The 18,691-nt window shown below is 41.6% G+C and overlaps 1 protein-coding gene across 5 annotated transcripts in view; it reads right to left on the reverse strand.

The window, feature by feature from the left end:
* Positions 1-1,045: 1,045 nt before the first annotated feature.
* The window catches only part of LOC105919066 (phosphofurin acidic cluster sorting protein 2), a 71,771-nt gene continuing 54,125 nt past the window's right edge, over positions 1,046-18,691 (reverse strand). Inside the window, exons 11-25 of one of the 5 annotated variants that reach the window (XM_036125914.1) lie at positions 17,318-17,401; positions 15,784-15,917; positions 15,472-15,604; positions 15,260-15,397; positions 13,157-13,263; positions 11,353-11,507; positions 11,170-11,280; positions 9,757-9,859; positions 9,213-9,245; positions 6,677-6,719; positions 6,561-6,603; positions 4,440-4,578; positions 4,131-4,354; positions 2,706-2,819; positions 1,046-1,730 (exon numbers count right to left, since the gene is read on the reverse strand). In XM_036125914.1, the coding sequence (XP_035981807.1) occupies positions 1,615-1,730; positions 2,706-2,819; positions 4,131-4,354; positions 4,440-4,578; positions 6,561-6,603; positions 6,677-6,719; positions 9,213-9,245; positions 9,757-9,859; positions 11,170-11,280; positions 11,353-11,507; positions 13,157-13,263; positions 15,260-15,397; positions 15,472-15,604; positions 15,784-15,917; positions 17,318-17,401 (1,677 nt within the window). In that variant the 3' untranslated portion in view covers positions 1,046-1,614. The remainder of the gene's footprint in view (positions 1,731-2,705; positions 2,820-4,130; positions 4,355-4,439; positions 4,579-6,560; positions 6,604-6,676; positions 6,720-9,212; positions 9,246-9,756; positions 9,860-11,169; positions 11,281-11,352; positions 11,508-13,156; positions 13,264-15,259; positions 15,398-15,471; positions 15,605-15,783; positions 15,918-17,317; positions 17,402-18,691) is intronic. The other 4 variants (XM_036125915.1, XM_036125919.1, XM_036125918.1 and 1 more) reach the window with 4 other exon arrangements.

Below are 18,691 nucleotides of genomic sequence, written 5' to 3' on the forward strand. Positions count from 1 at the left end.
GCGGGGAGAGCAGAAGACGGAGCAATCGGGGACGACTTGCAGTCAAGCACATTGAAGTTTGTGGTTGCAAGGTAACATAGAGTGAACGGCGAATACTTGGCACTGCGTTAAAATCTCCCTCTGGCAGCCCTAAACGCTCCAAAAAACACGACCCGGCCCCGGGGCACGCCTGACCAAATATGGAGCGTTCACTGCAAAAACGGATCTAAAAATAAGTAAAATGTTCTTAAAGTTAGTGTAATTGTCCTTTATTTAAGCAGGTAAAAGAGATTATTTGCCAATGGAATGAGTATTTTGACCCCCAAAATAAGATAATTAGACATCCTGCACTTGAAATAAGGTGATGGAGATGCGTTGTTCCTATTTTAAGAGCAAAACTCTTATTCCATTGGCAAATAATCTTATTTACCTGCTCAAATCAAGGACAACTACACTAATTTTAAGAATATTTTACTTATTTTAAGTTCTGTTTTTGCAGTGTTAACGCTTCCGCGCGTCTAAATTAGCAACTCAGTAACATTAATACTGATCTCCACAGGGACCACGGACGCGCGTTGAACGCACCGTTTCAGCTTTTGAGGATTCACACGGTCTGAAGTTTGGCTGAAGAGAAAGAGCTCCAAAGTCTGCGAAACCAAACGTTGGCACATCACCGCGCAGCCCAGCTTTAGCTAAATTACTGCAGGTTAACTCGGTACATCTAGTCGAGCGCAGGGTGTTTATGATTACTACACATGTCCTATTACGTCGTCAAACGAGCCCGAGTTCGCTGTCACGGGGTTTGGCTCCAACTAAATTTGGCATTAAGCGTTAAAAATCTATTTACCCTGCTTCTAAGTGGTTATTACTGTACAGCCTGAATCAGCAGCATTCACCATGACGAATAAATGCTGACAGCTTAGAGATAACATAGCTACATTCTTTATAGCTACCTTCCAATGTCTGGTTTTCTTCCCCCGCTCTCTTGACTTGCTTTAGTGTGCTTCAAAGCAACAAGGCAACAACTTTTGCGCTCCGTCCTACAAAAAAGGTTTTTGTTTCGTTTGTTTGTTTGTTTGTTTTCTTCCAAAAAAGAAAAAAAAAAAAAAACGTAAAGGGACGAGTAAGAAGAGAAAGTTTCCATCTAGATTCACAGCAATACTCCAGCTTTCGACGACAAACACAAACACGGTCTCACGCACGCCACTCACTGCACGTCACCGTCACACTCCTCCATAGTCTACAGGGTAACAATAAATGTAGGATTTCACAGAAATAATAAACATGTTCAAACAAAATCAAAGTGCAAACACAGCTGCCATTACTGAAATGTGGCAATTTTGTCGAAAAAAAACCAAAAAAAACAACAACCTCAAAATATCCACAAATCTTACAAAATTGTTCTTTTTGTAGTGTGTAAAAAAAAAAAAAAAAAAGCAACACCCGACAACATCAAAAACATCAAACAGACGGCATGAACTTTTTTTTTTTTTTTCTATACTGAACACAATGTAAGTCATTAAGATTTCCACAGGAAAACTTATACTTTCACCTCCGTGGGTTAGGGTGTAATTCTCTGGGTAAGACAAGTGCAGCTGAGAGTCTGGTGCCTGGCTGGACGGTGGCCTGGCGGGGTCACACCGGCTTAGTGTAGCCGAAGATTCCCACCGGGAAGTGCTTGACGTGCGTCGGCCACTGGGCGGCGAGCTGGAAAAACTTCACGTCGTTCCACTCCACGCCGTCGATGTTGACTGAAAGGAACCAAAGGGTTAGGAGAGTATGGCAAGCTGTTTTAACATAAAATCGGTTTTACCGCTGTTACAATCCAGATATCTCAAATTGTTTTATGACTAGACGTTTTAGCAATTTAAGATATCTCTAATTACATTCTGACTAGTCGAAATAACATCAGAATAACCCTTGAGTTGTATGGAGACGTCAATTCAAGATATCTCGAATTAATTACTGACTATCTCAAATACCCTTTTCAGATATCTACAATTAAATTACGACTAGTCAAAATTACAATTCAAGATATCTTAAATTTAGTTTTGACTAGTCATAATTCTAATTAAAGATATCTCAAATGCCACCATAATTCAAAATATCTTAAATGTATTTTTGGATAGGCAAAAGGCAGTTTTGACTAGTAAAAACTAAATTTAAGATATCTTGAATTGTCAAAATTCCTTTTAAGATATCTCTAATTGAATTAGAGATATCTTGACTTATTCAGCTTTTCCATTTAAGATATCTTAAATTGACATTCTGACTAGTCAAAATGACGTTACTGATATCTTGAATTACGAAACGGCTTGCCATATATCATCAGACATGAACCGGAGGCGTGCGCTTTTGTTTTCAGAGGAGTCAAAGGAGGGTGCTGTAATGCTTTGTGCCGTCTAGCATGTCAAAATCAAGAGCTAGCTGGCTTTACCATAATTTCCAATGAGGCAGATGCTTTATCGCAGTATAAAAACTGCATCTGGTTATTAACTGAACTGGCCTGGGCTGCGGAATATTCCTCATTTCCAGCTTGGACATGAGTCGACAGTAGCGCTTTCAGCTTCCCTAAGCCGTTTTTCAGTGCATTGTGTGTGTCGGCAGCAAGTAAATCCGAAATTCTTAGCAAATTTCTTAAGCATTGCATACTGAGAGGAATGTGTGAAACTGCCTCGGCTGTTGTGGCGTACGATGGCCAGCAGGGGGCGGTGCAGCCTCCTTACCTCTCAGCATGGTGTGTTGGTGCTTCGCCGTGCAGATCAGCCTGCTGATGCCGTCGATCACTTGGCTCTTAGAGTCCAGCTCTTTCTCCTTGGGCTTCTTGCTGAGGAAAATCACTGAGAAGGCAGGAAGCGCCAGTTCAGTCACAACGTGGTTACTTTGCAAACTTTCCCAGTTCCTGCATTTACAGCCGTAACAGAGTCTGGATATCAGAGGAAGAAAAGTTGATTTAACTGCATTCAAATCTGGTGTCGATTGTGAGATGGATGCATGGACGTCACAATGGAGTTTGCTTTCAAGCCAACCATCTAGTCCTGGAGGAAATAGTCAGATGCCTTTAAAACAGGGGTGTCCAAAGCGTGGCTCGGGGGCCATTTCTGGCCCCTGGACTGCAATTTAACAATTACTTGACGCACATTGAGTAATGCAGATGGAGACTTTTTATTCTTAATTAGGGCAAAACTTGCTTACAATTGAAAATGTAAGGAACAGCACAAAGTATCTATGATTTCATAGTATAAATAGGACATTTGCTCAGTGACCTTTACTCAAATGCAGACTTTAGTGCGCCAAAATTGACTTAATTTTTTTTTATTGATTAAATACAGTAACTGTTTGCAAATAAAGACTGACTCAAGTCAGCTTCCTATTGCAGAGAATAGTCCAAAAAATAAATAATTCAATCAGAGACCTCTTTTGAAAAATCTCACATTTGTTCAATCATCTCCAGGAGCATATATTATATATATATATATATATATTATATATATATTTAGATATATATATATTATATATATTATATATATAGAGATAGAGGATGATATATATAGATTATATATAGAGATATATATATATAAATTAAAGAGATATAGGTATAGAGATATAGATATATATACAGATAAATAATATATATATAGACACGCAGATATATAGATAGATAGATATATAATATATATATAGAGATATATATATAGATATATATAGATAGATATATAGACACACACACATACACATAGATATATAGATATATATATAGATATATATATATATATATATATATATATATATATATATAGATATATATATATATATACACACACACATACACACATATATATATATATATATATATAGATATATATATATATATATATATAATATATATATATATCTATATATATAAATATATATATGAATTTTTGTTTGTTTTTTTGTTTTTATTTACTTTTTTTTGGCTCTCTAGGACTTTTGACATGGCAATTTTGGCCCATGTGATGAAAAGTTTGGACACCCTTGCTTTAAAAGCACAATTTGCTGGAACTGTACCTCAAGTATGAAGATTGTAATTGCATTTTTGTGTGAGGATTCACACCAACACAGCTAAACTCTGTGCTACCAGTGGGCTCGGCTCCATCACGCCGGCGTACCTTTCTTGTTCTTCTCCTTAGTGACCACCGTCATGGCCATACTGGGCGGAGGAGTGAGCTCCCCTCCGCAGGGCAGGCGGCTGACTTGCAGCGATCGGAAGTTACACTTGAGGGTGTTCTTCAATCCCACGTCCCTCTTCTCGCCCTCCTTCTTCTTCTCCGAGCCCTGCCACGTCCAGTAATCCACCTGGAGCCCCATCACCTCACTGCCCGAACACGGAGAGCTGCGAGGGAAGAGGGGCCGACTTTAACAGAAGAAAACCCACGAGGTGGTAAACACGGCAGACAAAAAAAGGTGATGTTTGGTACCCAGCTCCTGACAGCGCGGTGGACACAGAGGGAGACTGCGGGGGGGTGCTCCCAATCTCCTTCCCATACGGGCCAGCCGATGGGGGCGGTGGGGAGGACAGGATGCTCGTGTTGCCTCCCATTGCATCATCAGAGTCCACTGTGGGGAAACAGCACAATGATACCGGTTTTCCAGAGAGAACGTCACAAACAATCAATAGGATGTTTTGATCAGAAAAAGGTCGTCCAGTAAAGTGAATCGATCTTAATTTTAAGATTAATTCTTGCTTATTAATCCCACATAGACACTTTTGCATTTGTGTCACATTACAACCACAGTCTTAACTGTGTTTATTGGGAGTTTAATGTTTTTAAAGGTGCATAGCCACGTTATTTGACGTTTTTACTCATTTTTACGTCGGTAGCTCACTCTGGTTGCAGACAAAGTTTTTCTGAAAGATCATCACGTCCTGCTGCCGTATTAGTTATTATTTTGGTATTTTATGCTTTGTTTTTGCTCAATTTGTTAGTAAATTAAGCCCTTTGTACTTTTTTTTATAAAACTGGAAGTATGACACTGCGTATGTGAAGCAGGGGATAAACCAGGAAGCAGCTAAAGGATATTAGCATCTCACAGCGTAGTACGTAAAGAACCAGTGTAAAAAAAATATTCCAAGATGGAAAAGACAAGAATGTCGCTGGGAATACAGTATGAATGTTGGTGTTCACTGAAGCAGACGCTAAAGCTGCCGATGCCCAGATGTGACCACAGAGATGATTGACGTGAGTAAACGTTCTCATTAATACTGTGATAATAGTAACAGCAATGCTTTCATTAGCCTCTACAGCCTGAAGTACAATTGCGAAAATGTGTTTTGTCGAAAATTAGCAGAATATCGACAAGGTTTTTTGCGCACATTGGTAATGGAAACGCAACTATTGTCTCTTTTCTTCCAAGAAGCCCAGATCTGTTGGATGCACGACCAAAAGTCGTCCTTTCAACAGATTCTCCCACCTGAGCTGTGGGTCTCTGCAGCTCCTCCTCAGTTTAAAGCCCTCCCTGTCCCGGCCATTCTGTTTCCATTTTCAGTGTATGGAATGAACAGTGTTCTGTAAGATGATTAAATCTTGGAGTATTGTTTTAAAACCCAACCATGCTTTAAACCAGGGCTGTCCAAACTGTTTGGCACATGGGCCGCATTAATCAAGTCAGAGGTCCTCCAGGGCCACAAAATGAATAAATAAATAATGAATAAACAACCAAAAAATTATGTGAATTTTTTTTACCTGCTCTACAACACGGGATCATTTTATTTAACAAATTAGTCAGAAATTCAGCCAGAAAGGGATGTGTAAATCATGATAGATCCGAAGTTAAAAGGGTCATCCAGTTAGCAAATTATTTTGGGCTTGATAAAAAACAAAGGGGGAAAAAAATTATTCTTTTTTATTTAGCAACTTAAGAATGGGATTTGGGTCAGTATTTCTTTGAAAACACTTGCTCTATTCAGACAATTTTAATAAATGAATTCAAATCTAAATTAAACCAAAGTCTGAATTTGAGAAAATGTCCTTGGACAGATGTGGTCCTGTTTATTAAGAATTTAAATAGGATGTAAAAAGTGTGGTTATTAAAAATAATCACTCTTTGTTTCACCTAACATTTTAAATTGCAAGATTTTCACCTGTCTATAATAATTTTGCCCTAATTAAGAATAAAAAGTTGGCATTTGCATCAGCCACCTGTGCTGGTGGACCAAATCTTTCTTAAAATGGAGTTGGAGGGCCACACAAAATCAGCACAGGGGCCGCAAATGGCCCCCGGGCCGCACTTTGGACACGCCTGCTTTAAACTGACCTCTTTGGTCACTTCTGAATGCAGCCGCCTGTCCTGTACTATATTTTCGGGTATCAAAGTAAACGGAGCTGGATGACGACGCACGTGGCCTTCTTCAGATCTCAATTTGCAAGATTATTTGAAAACCATGTACTGTTTTCCTTCCACTTCATGATTATACGCTGCGTTGTGTTGGACACGTTGAAGTTTGTGGTTGTAAAGTGGAAAAAAATGAATCAATAGATAGTTTTTTTTTTTTTCCCAAGGTAATGTAGAATAAAAAAAACAAATGAAATGATTCCTACTTGAGGTCGAAAGGCTTTGCTCCACTATTCCAACCTTAACAACCTGCGGGAGACAAGCAAGGCTTCAGCGTGACACACAGGCTCAAGCAGCAGAAACGGAGGAGCGGATTCCTTACCCCAATAAACGGCACAAACTTCTGACAGGAGTCTTCATCGGGGCTGTGAGCAGAGAGAGAGAGAAAGAGAGAGAGAGAGAGAAAGAGAGAGAAGTCTGTGAGGGCGGGAAAAGGTGCCTGAACGATTCAACGGTCGAGAGGTGCAGATGAACACGCAACGTTCCTGGAGGAGAGATGGCGTGGGAATGGCTTTCACCATGTCCCCGCGCGGCAGAGATGGCGCGTGTGGAGGAATATGGGGGTATTGCTGGAGGTGGGTATCACCTTACGATGAGATGAATGTGAGGACCGCTCCTTACAACCAGAACTAGAGGTAGCATGTCGCGTTGGCTCGGCACCTTAGCGACTAAACTAGCCGGTGAGGAGCCAGCGAGGGTCGCAGCGCATTTGCAAAGCGGCTTCACCACAAAACACGCTGGGAAAGGACCAAACCCGCGAACCGTCCAACGGCTGGTTTCAGCTGTGATGCACTGAGTTAGTTTAAATTGGAACAAAAAGTAAACAAAAAAATAATTGTAAGGAGGATTTTCACACGTCATGAAAGTGTGAGCGGCTTTTAAAAGACATTTGCAGCGCCCTGATCAATCATAATTAAGCGACCCCCCCCCCCCAAGATGCCACTCTGCTGCAGCTCCTTAACAGTGAACGTTTGGGATTTATTTTTACCACCAGCACCACGTGCACTAGCCTCGTGAGACCATCCTGATCTCGCGAGCTTTCAAGGTTTCACTCGCAGATCAGTCTGGCTACTTTCCATTAAAGAAAATTTGGAGCCGTTCACCAAACGAACGTCCAATCAGCGTTGGCTTTGAGGCGGGTTGAGGTGTGACGCAACGAGAAGCGCGACAGTTCAGTCTAAAGAACATGGCGGCTTCAGCCGATGAAACTAGCGTTAGCGTGGCTATCGAGCAAGTTTTATCGGAATTACAGAGTATTTCTTTGCTGAGCTAACGAGCCTTTACCTGCAGCAGCAAGAGTAGCTTGGCTTGTGGTTGTGTTTTCATCGTCGCTCGTAACAGAGCGACGAGGAATCTGATTGGTTCATTTGGCCCGTCTATCACCAACATAGGCCAATCAGCTAACCAGTATTTTCGCCCCTTCCCAAAATTACTTCAACGGAAGGTTTCCAGATGGATATGCGGAGCAAATACATCTGGCGGAGTCAGGTAACCACTTTCCTCCCCTTTCCAATAATTGTTCAAACAGAAAATCCGGGCAGGGTTTTCGGCAATTCGTGTAATATTCTAATCTAAAGCGTGGTGTTTTTTATTAGCTTTAAGTGGAAAACCATCTCACTTAACAGAAATTAAGGCTTGAAAGCACCAGTCTGTGTTCAATTAATTAAACTTCACAGTGTGCTCCACTTTTTGGATTCAGTTTATGAAATAAAGGAACTTTTCTATACAGTCTAATTTATTGAATATGCCCGTATGTTATCATTATCAATTTATGTATTTGGAGCTTAGAAGAGTTTCTGACACCCAAACAGGGAAAAAAGGTTTTAGAAATAGATAAAGTAATCCTTTCTTAGGTGTTAACCGTATGAGCTAGTCTGTATGCTTCGCCCACGTCCGATAAGACCAACTCTGATCAGACACCAGTGGACTAAAGACTCATCACAAAGCTTTTACACCAGACACAGGAAGGGAGCTGATTGTCCATATATTCAGATTAATCTGTGCTAATGTTTATCTCTCTTGATGTTTTTCTTTAATCAGGGAGGTAAGAATCAGCATTTGGGTTAAAATTAGCATTGCTTTGTTGTATTTTAGGCTGATTTTCTTTAATTTACGTAACTACAAGTAAGAAGACATTGATGACTGAAAATAAATATTAATTCTCAGCTTTGGAGACCGCATACATTCTGAATCCTGAAAAACACACAAAGCTCTTTCTCCTGTTTAGCTCACTAGAAAATGAAAAAGTATTCACTCTTTTGACTGATTTTCAGAGGTTATAAGATATTGAACCCTGATATAATTTAATGAGGTTTTAACCTCCTTACATAGGGTAATATATGATTTTGAACATGACCAATGAATTGCCCAGAGGGGGAAGTCATTTCTTCTTTTTTTTTTAAACTTCAAAAATAGCTTTAGATGTTTCTATAAAAATAAAAATAAACTAAATAACTGTTTAATAGTTCAGTGGCAGCACAACATGATGAAGAGAACCTGTATAATGTGACAAGTGGTTTACTTGACTGGTTTGTCTCCTCTGCCTACAGGATGATCCCACCTTCTGAGTTTTGGTAAACAGGTTATAAAGACAGATGTTACAAACGGCACCTGGTGAGATTTGGATTTGTAAAGGCTTGTCTTTGTAGGTTGTTAGGCAATACTTCACAGCAACAACAACACAGAAGACAAGAGTAGGAACCAAACTCACAGCAAACCAGAGACACGGGTCAGGACAAAGTGAAGTCAGACAGATAATCCAGTGTGAAAAGGGAAATGTAAGGACACACTGAGGAGCTCAGACCAAATGGAGGAGAGGGAATAAAAGAAGGTCAAACCAAAAGAGCTGAGTTAGATACCTGATATAAAAATCAAAATACAGACTTCTTTTCCTTGAAAGCGAATCAAAGGGGGAAAGGGGGAGGAGAAGGAATGCAACAGTTAAAAAACTGTGTTGTTTTTAGTACCTTCTGACCAATAGGACGCTGCGCTCACTAAGAGGGGGAAGGGACGGGTCAAATCTCAGAAAGCAACTGCAAATCTGTTTCCACACAAGACTGTGATACAATTGTGCTAGGCATATTACAGTAAATTATATTTTTTTATGAGGTAATTAAAATAAAGCACAGCCATTATTTCTGTCGGTTTCAGAATCCAGATGTACGTTGTCATCACAAAAAAGCAGAAAACTGTAAAAAGCTGCACGCCTGTGCGCGGACCACTTCAAGCCTTCATGCAGATTCCTACTTGAAGAGCTTAAGTCACATTGATGGTCAGGATTAAATTTAGAGATTATTGCTGGGAGGATATTTTTAGAGTGCATAAAAAAGCACAGATATACACATGGCATGCAGATGCTGTATGAACACAGTGGGAAAAGAAAGTAAATAATGCAAGTTTTACCTCTTCTGCTTGTAGGTGAGCATGGCTTCTGAGATGGGAAACTGGTGGGACACGTTGGCACCGGCTAGATACTGAACGATTCGTCCTGCTACATCTATGTTATCTGTATGGAGAAGAAACGTGGATCATTACAGGGGACTGGGCATTTATTATTTCAGTTCCACCGAACATCAATTTAGACAGACATCAAACACGCATGTGCTTCTCTGCTTAGCTGTGTTTCTTTCCTAGACACAGCCACCTATGGAGCTAGTCAGCCATCACCCTCTCTTAACATAGAAAGTACACCTGGATCAATGCTTCTAGGCTATTTTTTTGTGTCTCTGCTCTGTCTTCTCAATCCCCCAGTCAGTTCACACCGAGCCTGGTTCTGCTGGAGGTTTCTTCCTGTTAAAGGGTGGGGTTTTCTCTCCACTGTCGCCACATGCATGCACAGTATAAGGGATTGCTGCAAAGCTAGCGACAGGAATGGATGAAAGGAGAGATTGAGGAATGGAAGAGTGAAGGCATTGACAACTGGATGGTCGGACTTATAAATCTAGGCATGGACGTACCATGGATGGATAGATGTCCATCTTTCATGTAGACACCTCCATCAAAGACAAGTGTTTCATATCTGTCTCTCCTCACATTTTCCAGAACAGGAAATCATGTGAGATTTTTCACTAAATAAAGAACGCCACGTTCATGTCAGATCAACAAGACGCTAGCTCTTCACATCCAGATTGCTTGGAGACTGAGCATTAATCATTTACATTCCACCAACCACGGGGTAGGACACAGACCAGGTGCGCATCACAAATTAAAGACTTGTGGGGAGGAGGGATGGTAAGGCCTACTTCTGTAAAGGATAAAAGATTTAGAGAAAGAAAGAAAGGAGCCAAAGCCTTCCTGCTTTCGTTAATTCTTTTAAAGAAAGCTCTTCAGCGACGGATCAACACAATGTGTGAGAGACCGCGACTCTCTGAGGATGAAATTAGGTACGATAAAAAGTGGACGAGGATCTTGGTAGTCGGGCTCGTTAAAACTCGTTAACGCACAGCGGATGGACACAGAAGCTTAAAAACGAACCTGTGAGTGCAATCGTGCGCTCATATTTAAGCAAGTGGGTGAAACAATAAATCATTTCTAAAATAAACAGAATAACAACTCAAAGAAAAAGGTTCAGTTTGATTCACGAAGTGAAGAAAACGCGTGAAAGGTGTCGAATATAAAACAACACAGCTATGCGGAGGATGTATTTAAACCAGAAGGTGGGTTTTCAGAAACCATCTGCTGCAATAGAGAGCAATGCCTTCTCTATTCAGCAGCCCATGACCTGAGCTCTGACCCACTTTCTTTCCCTTTCAAGTCGGCTGCGCATTAGACACACAGACCTTCCTTTCTGCCAGATATCGGAGCCACGAGCCCTACCTGACGTGGGCCGCTCCGTCCTGCAGAACAGCTCCCTCCAAGCCGTGTCCATGAAGATGCTGTTGAAGCGGCTATCGAAGGAGGCCACGTACTTCGCCAGGGGGTGAGAACCTGCGCACACGGACTTGGTTAAACATATTCAGCGTCTTTGTACGGATTTTGACCTAATCCCGGCCGACGTACCGATGGGGATGACGAGGAAGCGTATATAACTGAGCCAGTCAGGGGTCTTATTGGCCAGCTGCTCCACGAAGAACCTCAGGACGGTGCTGAGGTAACTCTGGTCGCCGGCGACAGCCACTTTTATCGTCGGCGGCGTCTGTGCATTGCAGTTGCAGCTGGAAGGGGATTAGCATAAAGGAGGCAGTGAGTAACGCAGCGGCTGAAATGTGGGTCAGAGATGTGTGAAAAATTAAAGGCTGTCTGAAAGCAAGATTTGTATCTCATTAGGATTCTCTCTTTAAAACAGGTCAGCTTTGTTTTTCTCCCCCTCCCCCCATGAGCCACGTTGTATCAAAGAGAGTTTAGAGCACCGGGGACAAGAACGCAGTCTTGCACATGTTTTTTTTTTTTATAGATTTATATGAAGATAAATGTGACAAAAAAGTACAATGTATTAAACTACATTTGATGTTCAAAGTTTTGATAAAAATCAAATTAAAACCTCTTATCATTATTGTTATTAAAACATCCAGTCTGCTTTTAAATCCCACTAAAAAAAGGACTCTTAATATTTTTTAAACAACCTAAAAAAACAACAGCCACAGAAGAAGTACCTCCTCTCTGCTAAACAATAAAAAAATAGTAAACAAAGCATTAGTATAAGAGTTTGTTGTCTTCCGAGCGCCCAGGATGGACTCACACCAGATTTCAATTATGCTTGAAACGTTACTGAGTAAGCAGCGATTTTGAGCTCTTTTATTTTTTCGAACAGAAAGGTTTTATCGGGAGTCCTGATAGTTTTTCTTCCTAACGTATTTCTGCCACTCACCAAAGCGAAAATACGTCACGTTTACGTCGGGCGCACATTGGGAATAAATTAAGCCTGACAAGCGTTTACATGCATGCTGATTGGATTATCAATCGGCATAAACCTCTCATCTCATTCAGATTACAATTTCATTCCAACTGAGCATAATCCGATCACAATATTCAGATTGGCTTGTTTACATGACGCGTTATTATTCAGATCGGCCCTTTATTCCATTTATTTTGTCCATGTAAACGTAGGTAATATAGCAAAGAACTGTTTGGAGTGCAATAATTGTTTTATCATATATCAAACAATAATATATTCCAAGTGTTATGAACTCACGTTTTGCAAGCTTATGTATAGTTCAGCCTGTCGGCCAGTCTTAAGGCTGCAGACGCTCACATCGGATACAAATGACATTTCCCAAAAGGTCACAGACAGTAAGAAGCAGTAGCAGTAGAGAGTAAGAAGCTCAAGCACCATAAAGTCTCAACTTGGGCCTTCTCCTTTGATTTTGTTCACGTTATTGTCCTTCTTTGTTTTTAGATTTTATTGTATTTATTTTAGTGATTCATATTTTCCAGTTTGCTTTTAAACTAACTACTTCTTAATCTTGTAATTTTTCTGAGAACTAAAATTGACAATGACATAGTAGCGCAAAGATTGGGGTTGACTGAGAGGCATATGGGTTGAAAAGTCACCGTTGAGCTTGGTTTAGGCAGAAGAAATTATTTTTTCTATAGCAGAAATAAAACAAAAAATCAAAACTTACAAAGCCTTGCCTAAAATAACTTGAAATCTTGTCAAGAGGACAAGAATAGATGAAAAAAAAAAAAGAGCAAGCTGACACAAACAGAACACGTCAGCAAGATGAGCAAAAGCAACCTGAAACATTCTCAGGAGAATAAACACACAGTGCTTGGTAAGATTAAATCCAAAGTAAGGAGGGGGATAACACTTCCTCATTAAAGGTGTCATACAAACAAAGCATGTGCATGTGTGTACGTGACTCACAATCTCTGAATGCGTGTAACGATGGTGTTGAAGGCAGCCTGAACATCAGCAGCAGAGCACGTGGAGACAATGGGCTGGCCCTGTTCATGGAGCAAGTCGGCAACATACTGCACAGAAACACACATGAGAGGGACACAATGAGTTCATGGACATACGAGGCCGTGTCTGAAAGGCGGCAGAAGCCAGACAAACTGAGATACCGCCTGCACACCCCATACATGAAAGAAACCTTGTGTTGTGCTCTGTATTTGCAATTATGTCAGCAAAGATGAAATGCATGAAGCATGCTTAGTGAGCAGGTCCTGTTCTTTATCACTATAAGCAGCGTTTCTACAAATTTCTTACATCAAAACTTCTACCTTTCCCCAGAAAATAATTTACAAATTTCACCCTCAATGCTGGACCCCATTTTCTCCTCGCATAAATACAAAGATTCCTGATAGATTTAGATGTTTCTGCAGTAGCCAAAGCTTTAAATCACAAGACGGACGGATGGATGTGCTCATGAATGCACGGGCGCATGGAGGTATTGATGCACACCTGGATGCATGAATGGGTGGAGGTACTGATGCACACCTGGATGGAGGTATTGATGCACACCTGGATGGAGGTATTGATGCACACCTGGATGCATGAATGGGTGGAGGAAGGGCTGCATGAATGGGTGGAGGTATTGGTGCGCACCTGGATGGAGCAATGGATGCACACCTGGATGCATGAACGGATGGAGGTATTGATGCACACCTGGATGCATGAATGGGTGGAGGGATGCACGAATGGGTGGAGGTATTGATGCACACCTGGATGGAGGGATGGATGCACACCTGGATGCATGAATGGGTGGAGTAATGGATGCACACCTGGATGGAGGGATGGATGCACACCTGGATGCATGAATGGGTGGAGTAATGGATGCACACCTGGATGCATGAATGGACGGAGGGATGCATGAATGGGTGGAGTAATGGATGCACACCTGGATGGAGGGATGAATGCACACCTGGATGCATGAATGGACGGAGGGATGCATGAATGGGTGGAGTAATGGATGCACACCTGGATGGAGGGATGGATGCACACCTGGATGCATGAATGGGTGGAGTAATGGATGCACACCTGGATGCATGAATGGACGGAGGGATGCATGAATGGGTGGAGTAATGGATGCACACCTGGATGGAGGGATGAATGCACACCTGGATGCATGAATGGACGGAGGGATGCATGAATGGGTGGAGGTATTGATGCACACCTGGATGGAGGTATCGATGCATGAATGGGTAGAGGTATGGATGCACACCTGGATGCATGAATGGATGGAGGTATTGATGCACACCTGGATGCATGAATGGATGGAGGTGTCAATGCACACCTGGATGGAGGAATGGATGCATGAATGGGTAGAGGTATGGATGCACACCTGGATGCATGAATGGATGGAGGTATTGATGCACACCTGGATGCATGAATGGATGGAGGGATGCATGAATGGATGGAGGTATTGATGCACACCTGGATGCATGAATGGATGGAGGGATGAATGCACACCTGGATGCATGAATGGACGGAGGGATGCATGAATGGGTGGAGGTATTGATGCACACCTGGATGGAGGTATCGATGCACACCTGGATGCATGAATGGATGGAGGTGTCAATGCACACCTGGATGGAGGGATGGATGCATGAATGGGTAGAGGTATGGATGCACACCTGGATGCATGAATGGGTGGAGTAATGGATGCACACCTGGATGCATGAATGGGTGGAGTAATGGATGCACACCTGGATGCATGAATGGGTGGAGTAATGGATGCACACCTGGATGCATGAATGGATGGAGGGATGCACGAATGGGTAGAGGTATTGATGCACACCTGGATGGAGGGATGAATGCATGAATGGGTGGAGGTATTGATGCACACCTGGATGCATCTATGGACACACTCGTGCATGCATAAACGGATTAATGTCTAAGTGGATTAAAATTAATTCATTTCTTCACTATACTAGCTATACTTTTCCAGATGTTCCCAGACTGAGAAGAAACCCTGTATTACATCTATAAGCAGATGACTGTTTATGCTGCATAAGGAGAACACACCTGTCCTTGCCACTCTGTAGTGTTGATCAGAATGATGCTCTCAGGTAAGCGCTCGTCTGAGATGAGGATCTGGTTTAGCTGGTCATACACGGACTTCCTGGGAACCTTGGAGAAAAACGAGGAGCAGAGACTCTGAAACTGATACAAGCAGGTGCATCCGTCAAGAACAGAAACTAGGACCGGCCACATTTTTACATAAGAGAGATGTCTACCTGCGCTACGAGTCGGGAGTCTGGGGAACACTCGCTCTCCATGCTGCTGGTCCTGTCGCTCTGAGCCTTTGAGTTTTGTCTGTCTTTCATGGAGGTGCTGCGTGGACGCCTCTGCAGCTTGTTCTCCACTTTACTGAGAACATCAAATACAACCAGTTCAAAACATATGAAACTCAGAGAGAACAAAGAAACTAATGATCCGGACTCAATGTGAGAGTAAAAAAAAAGGAAAAGCACATTCCACATACAGACATTGGCTTGTTTAAGGGGTGTGTATTGTTTTTGTTTCACACATAATGATGAGCTGCTCACCTGGGTGACATGTGGTTTTGTGACTCTGTTTTGCAGAGCTTGCCAACGGTGCTGGCCATCCTCTCAGTGTTGACATCCCAGCTGTTTGCCTCGCCTGTTACCGACCCACTGTTCTCCGTCTCTGGCTCCTGGATCTAAAATAAAAAGGAGAAATAATCAGGGTTCCTTCACATTTATCACGTCCAAATGCCATACATTTCCACAGCTACATTTTCAAAGCTACAACTCCTTTTTAGTCTAACATATAAGTAGAAATAACTGTGATTTTGTGATGAATGAAGGCTTTTCTACAGTGCTCAGACTAGGGCTGCACCATATTAGGAAAACCTGTGATATGTAATTACGTTGGTGAATGTCGTGATAATGACATGTCTCGTGATAAGTAACAATAATTTATTGTTCAGTTTAAAGGTGTTAATGGCTTTCTGCATTCGGTCTACAGCAAACACAGACCCCAGACGTGTTGTGCAGCTGTAGCTCAGAACTGAAATACAAAACCTGCAAAAATCAGAGCGGAAGAAAGCGAAGTGGGTAAATAGAAAGTAAATAGATGGACAGATCATTAGCGATAAGAATGGTTGGAGGTCTAAGCCCAAAAAGCCCAGATTTGACCCGAAATACATAATTAAACTGATACATCTGCAACTTTTTTCACCTCCATGTTAATAAGCTTTAAGTTCAAAAGCATCTTTTACTGGAATCAATCCTAGTCACCACGATCAGGAGTGTCACAGCTCATCAAACTCCAACAGTGTCTCTTTCTGTATACCTGGGGTATCTGGAGTTTAAAGTAGGACGGTGCTGCTTGATTTGTAAAGAATTGAGCTCAGCTATAGATCATGCATTGCAAAAACGGATCTAAAAATAAGTAAAATGTTCTTAAAATTTGTGTTTTTGTCCTAGATTTGAGCATGTACATACAATTATCTGCCAATGGAATGAGTATTTTGACCCCTAAAATAAGACAATTAGACATCCTGCACTTGAAATAAGATGATGAAGATGAGTTGTTCCTATTTTAAGTGCAAAAATCTTATTCCATTGGCAGATCATCTTATTTACCTGCTCAAATTAAGGACAGATACACTCATTTTAAGAAAATATTACTTATTTTTAGTTCTGTTTTTGCAGTGTGGTACATGCCCGCTGTGACAGAGGAGATAAAAAGTCGTGGTTTGTTAGCAGGTGGCTGAGGAAACGGCTTCCATATTCACTTCTAATTGGTTTAGTGAAGCACAGCGCTGAGGCGGCTGACCTGTGCTTGAGGGGGAGCCGCGGCTGAATGAAAAAGGTTAGACTGACCCAGCGGCAAGAAAACAGCAGCAAACCCAGAGACCCCCTCTCTCAATCCTCATCATCCGGTAGTATCTGTCTGCCCTGACATACTCCTCTGGTTTCTCTCTCTGTCTCAAAGACCCACGGGGAGGAGTGAGGCGTTGAGGAGAAAAGGATACGGTTTTTGAAAAAGAAAACGTGACAAGGAGATATTCCAGGGGTTTGGCTTTAATGGCGCGCTGCGGTTCCAAAAACATACCCCAACAGCGGTTTCCGCGATGCTGTCATCTTGATATCGGCTCCCTTGCACTTTACATCTGTCCACAGTCAGAAAATCCCCACTCTGCAGGGGGGGGAAACACACGGCTAGGTTAGTTTATTTTCTCCGTAGACGTCCCTTCTTAGTTTTTCAGACAGTTCAAAGGGGTTCCTGCACATTTTTCAAGACACATTTCAAAACTCTGCCAGACTTACATTTCCAAAGTGCTAAAGTGTAAATACAAACGTTCACTTTTGACAGGCTTTGAACACAGAACCGGGAGAAAACAACCCCAGTGGAACGAGAGGGAGGGAATGTTTTAAGATGAATATAAAGACGATGGATGCACAGATGGATAAATTGATGGTTAGAAGGAATCAATGGAAAAGATGAATGGCCAAATGGATGGATGGAAAGACATTGATGGAAGGATGGATGAATGAAAAATGTACTCAGTGAAACAGGAAATAAAGTCTAGAAGTACCAAATGTTTTACATAGTTTCAAACTTAAACAGATTTAAATACTTAAATATTTTATATTTTTCCAGACCTGTCAAGGTGTCCTTAGCAACCTCAAGGTCTACACTGCAAAAACGGATCTAAAAACAAGTAAAATGTTCTTAAAGTTAGTCTATTTGTCCTTGATTTGAGCAGGTAAATAAGATTATCTGCCAATGGAATGAGTATCTTTACCCCTAAAATAAGATAATTAGACATCCTGCACTTGAAATAAGATAATGGAGATGAGTTGTTCCTATTTTAAGTGGAAAAATCTTATTCCATTGGCAGATAATCCTATTTACCTGCTCAAATCAAGGACAGATACACTGATTTAAAGATTTTACTTATTTTTAGTTCTATTTTTGCAGTGTAATAGTTGCGCTTATTCACCCACTGACTTCATAAACACCAATAAGCTCCTTTGCTTACGTTGAAGCATCACAAATAGTCCTGTGCGTCTTCTAACGTCGGTCTGAGATCAAACACTCTCCTTTCTCGCTGCGACACGTGTTTATTAGGTTCCACCGCAACACGACAAAATAGACCGCCACGGCAGCCTGAAATGCTATGGGCTGTTTTATTACAAGCCCAATTGGATTCCCAGACATCTCTAAACAGCTCCCCCCCCTTCTCCCATCGTCGGATTCATCACGCCTTTCTTTCCCTGCTGGTGTTGTTCTAATATACCATAAATCAGTGAGTAGGAGTTAAGGGCTGCTCCATCCAATCTTCTCTCTGGAGCATGGGAGCGTAGTTGTGTCTTTGCCTCTGTGTTGATGGTGCTGGAAAGGTCATCTGGTGACGCTGCCTACAAATACTGAGAGCTTGGACTAAAGTCTTCATCCTGTCCCGCTACACTGCAAAAACGGAAC

Source organism: Fundulus heteroclitus, chromosome 22, assembly GCF_011125445.2.
Source record: "Fundulus heteroclitus isolate FHET01 chromosome 22, MU-UCD_Fhet_4.1, whole genome shotgun sequence".
Classification (NCBI taxonomy): domain Eukaryota; kingdom Metazoa; phylum Chordata; class Actinopteri; order Cyprinodontiformes; family Fundulidae; genus Fundulus; species Fundulus heteroclitus.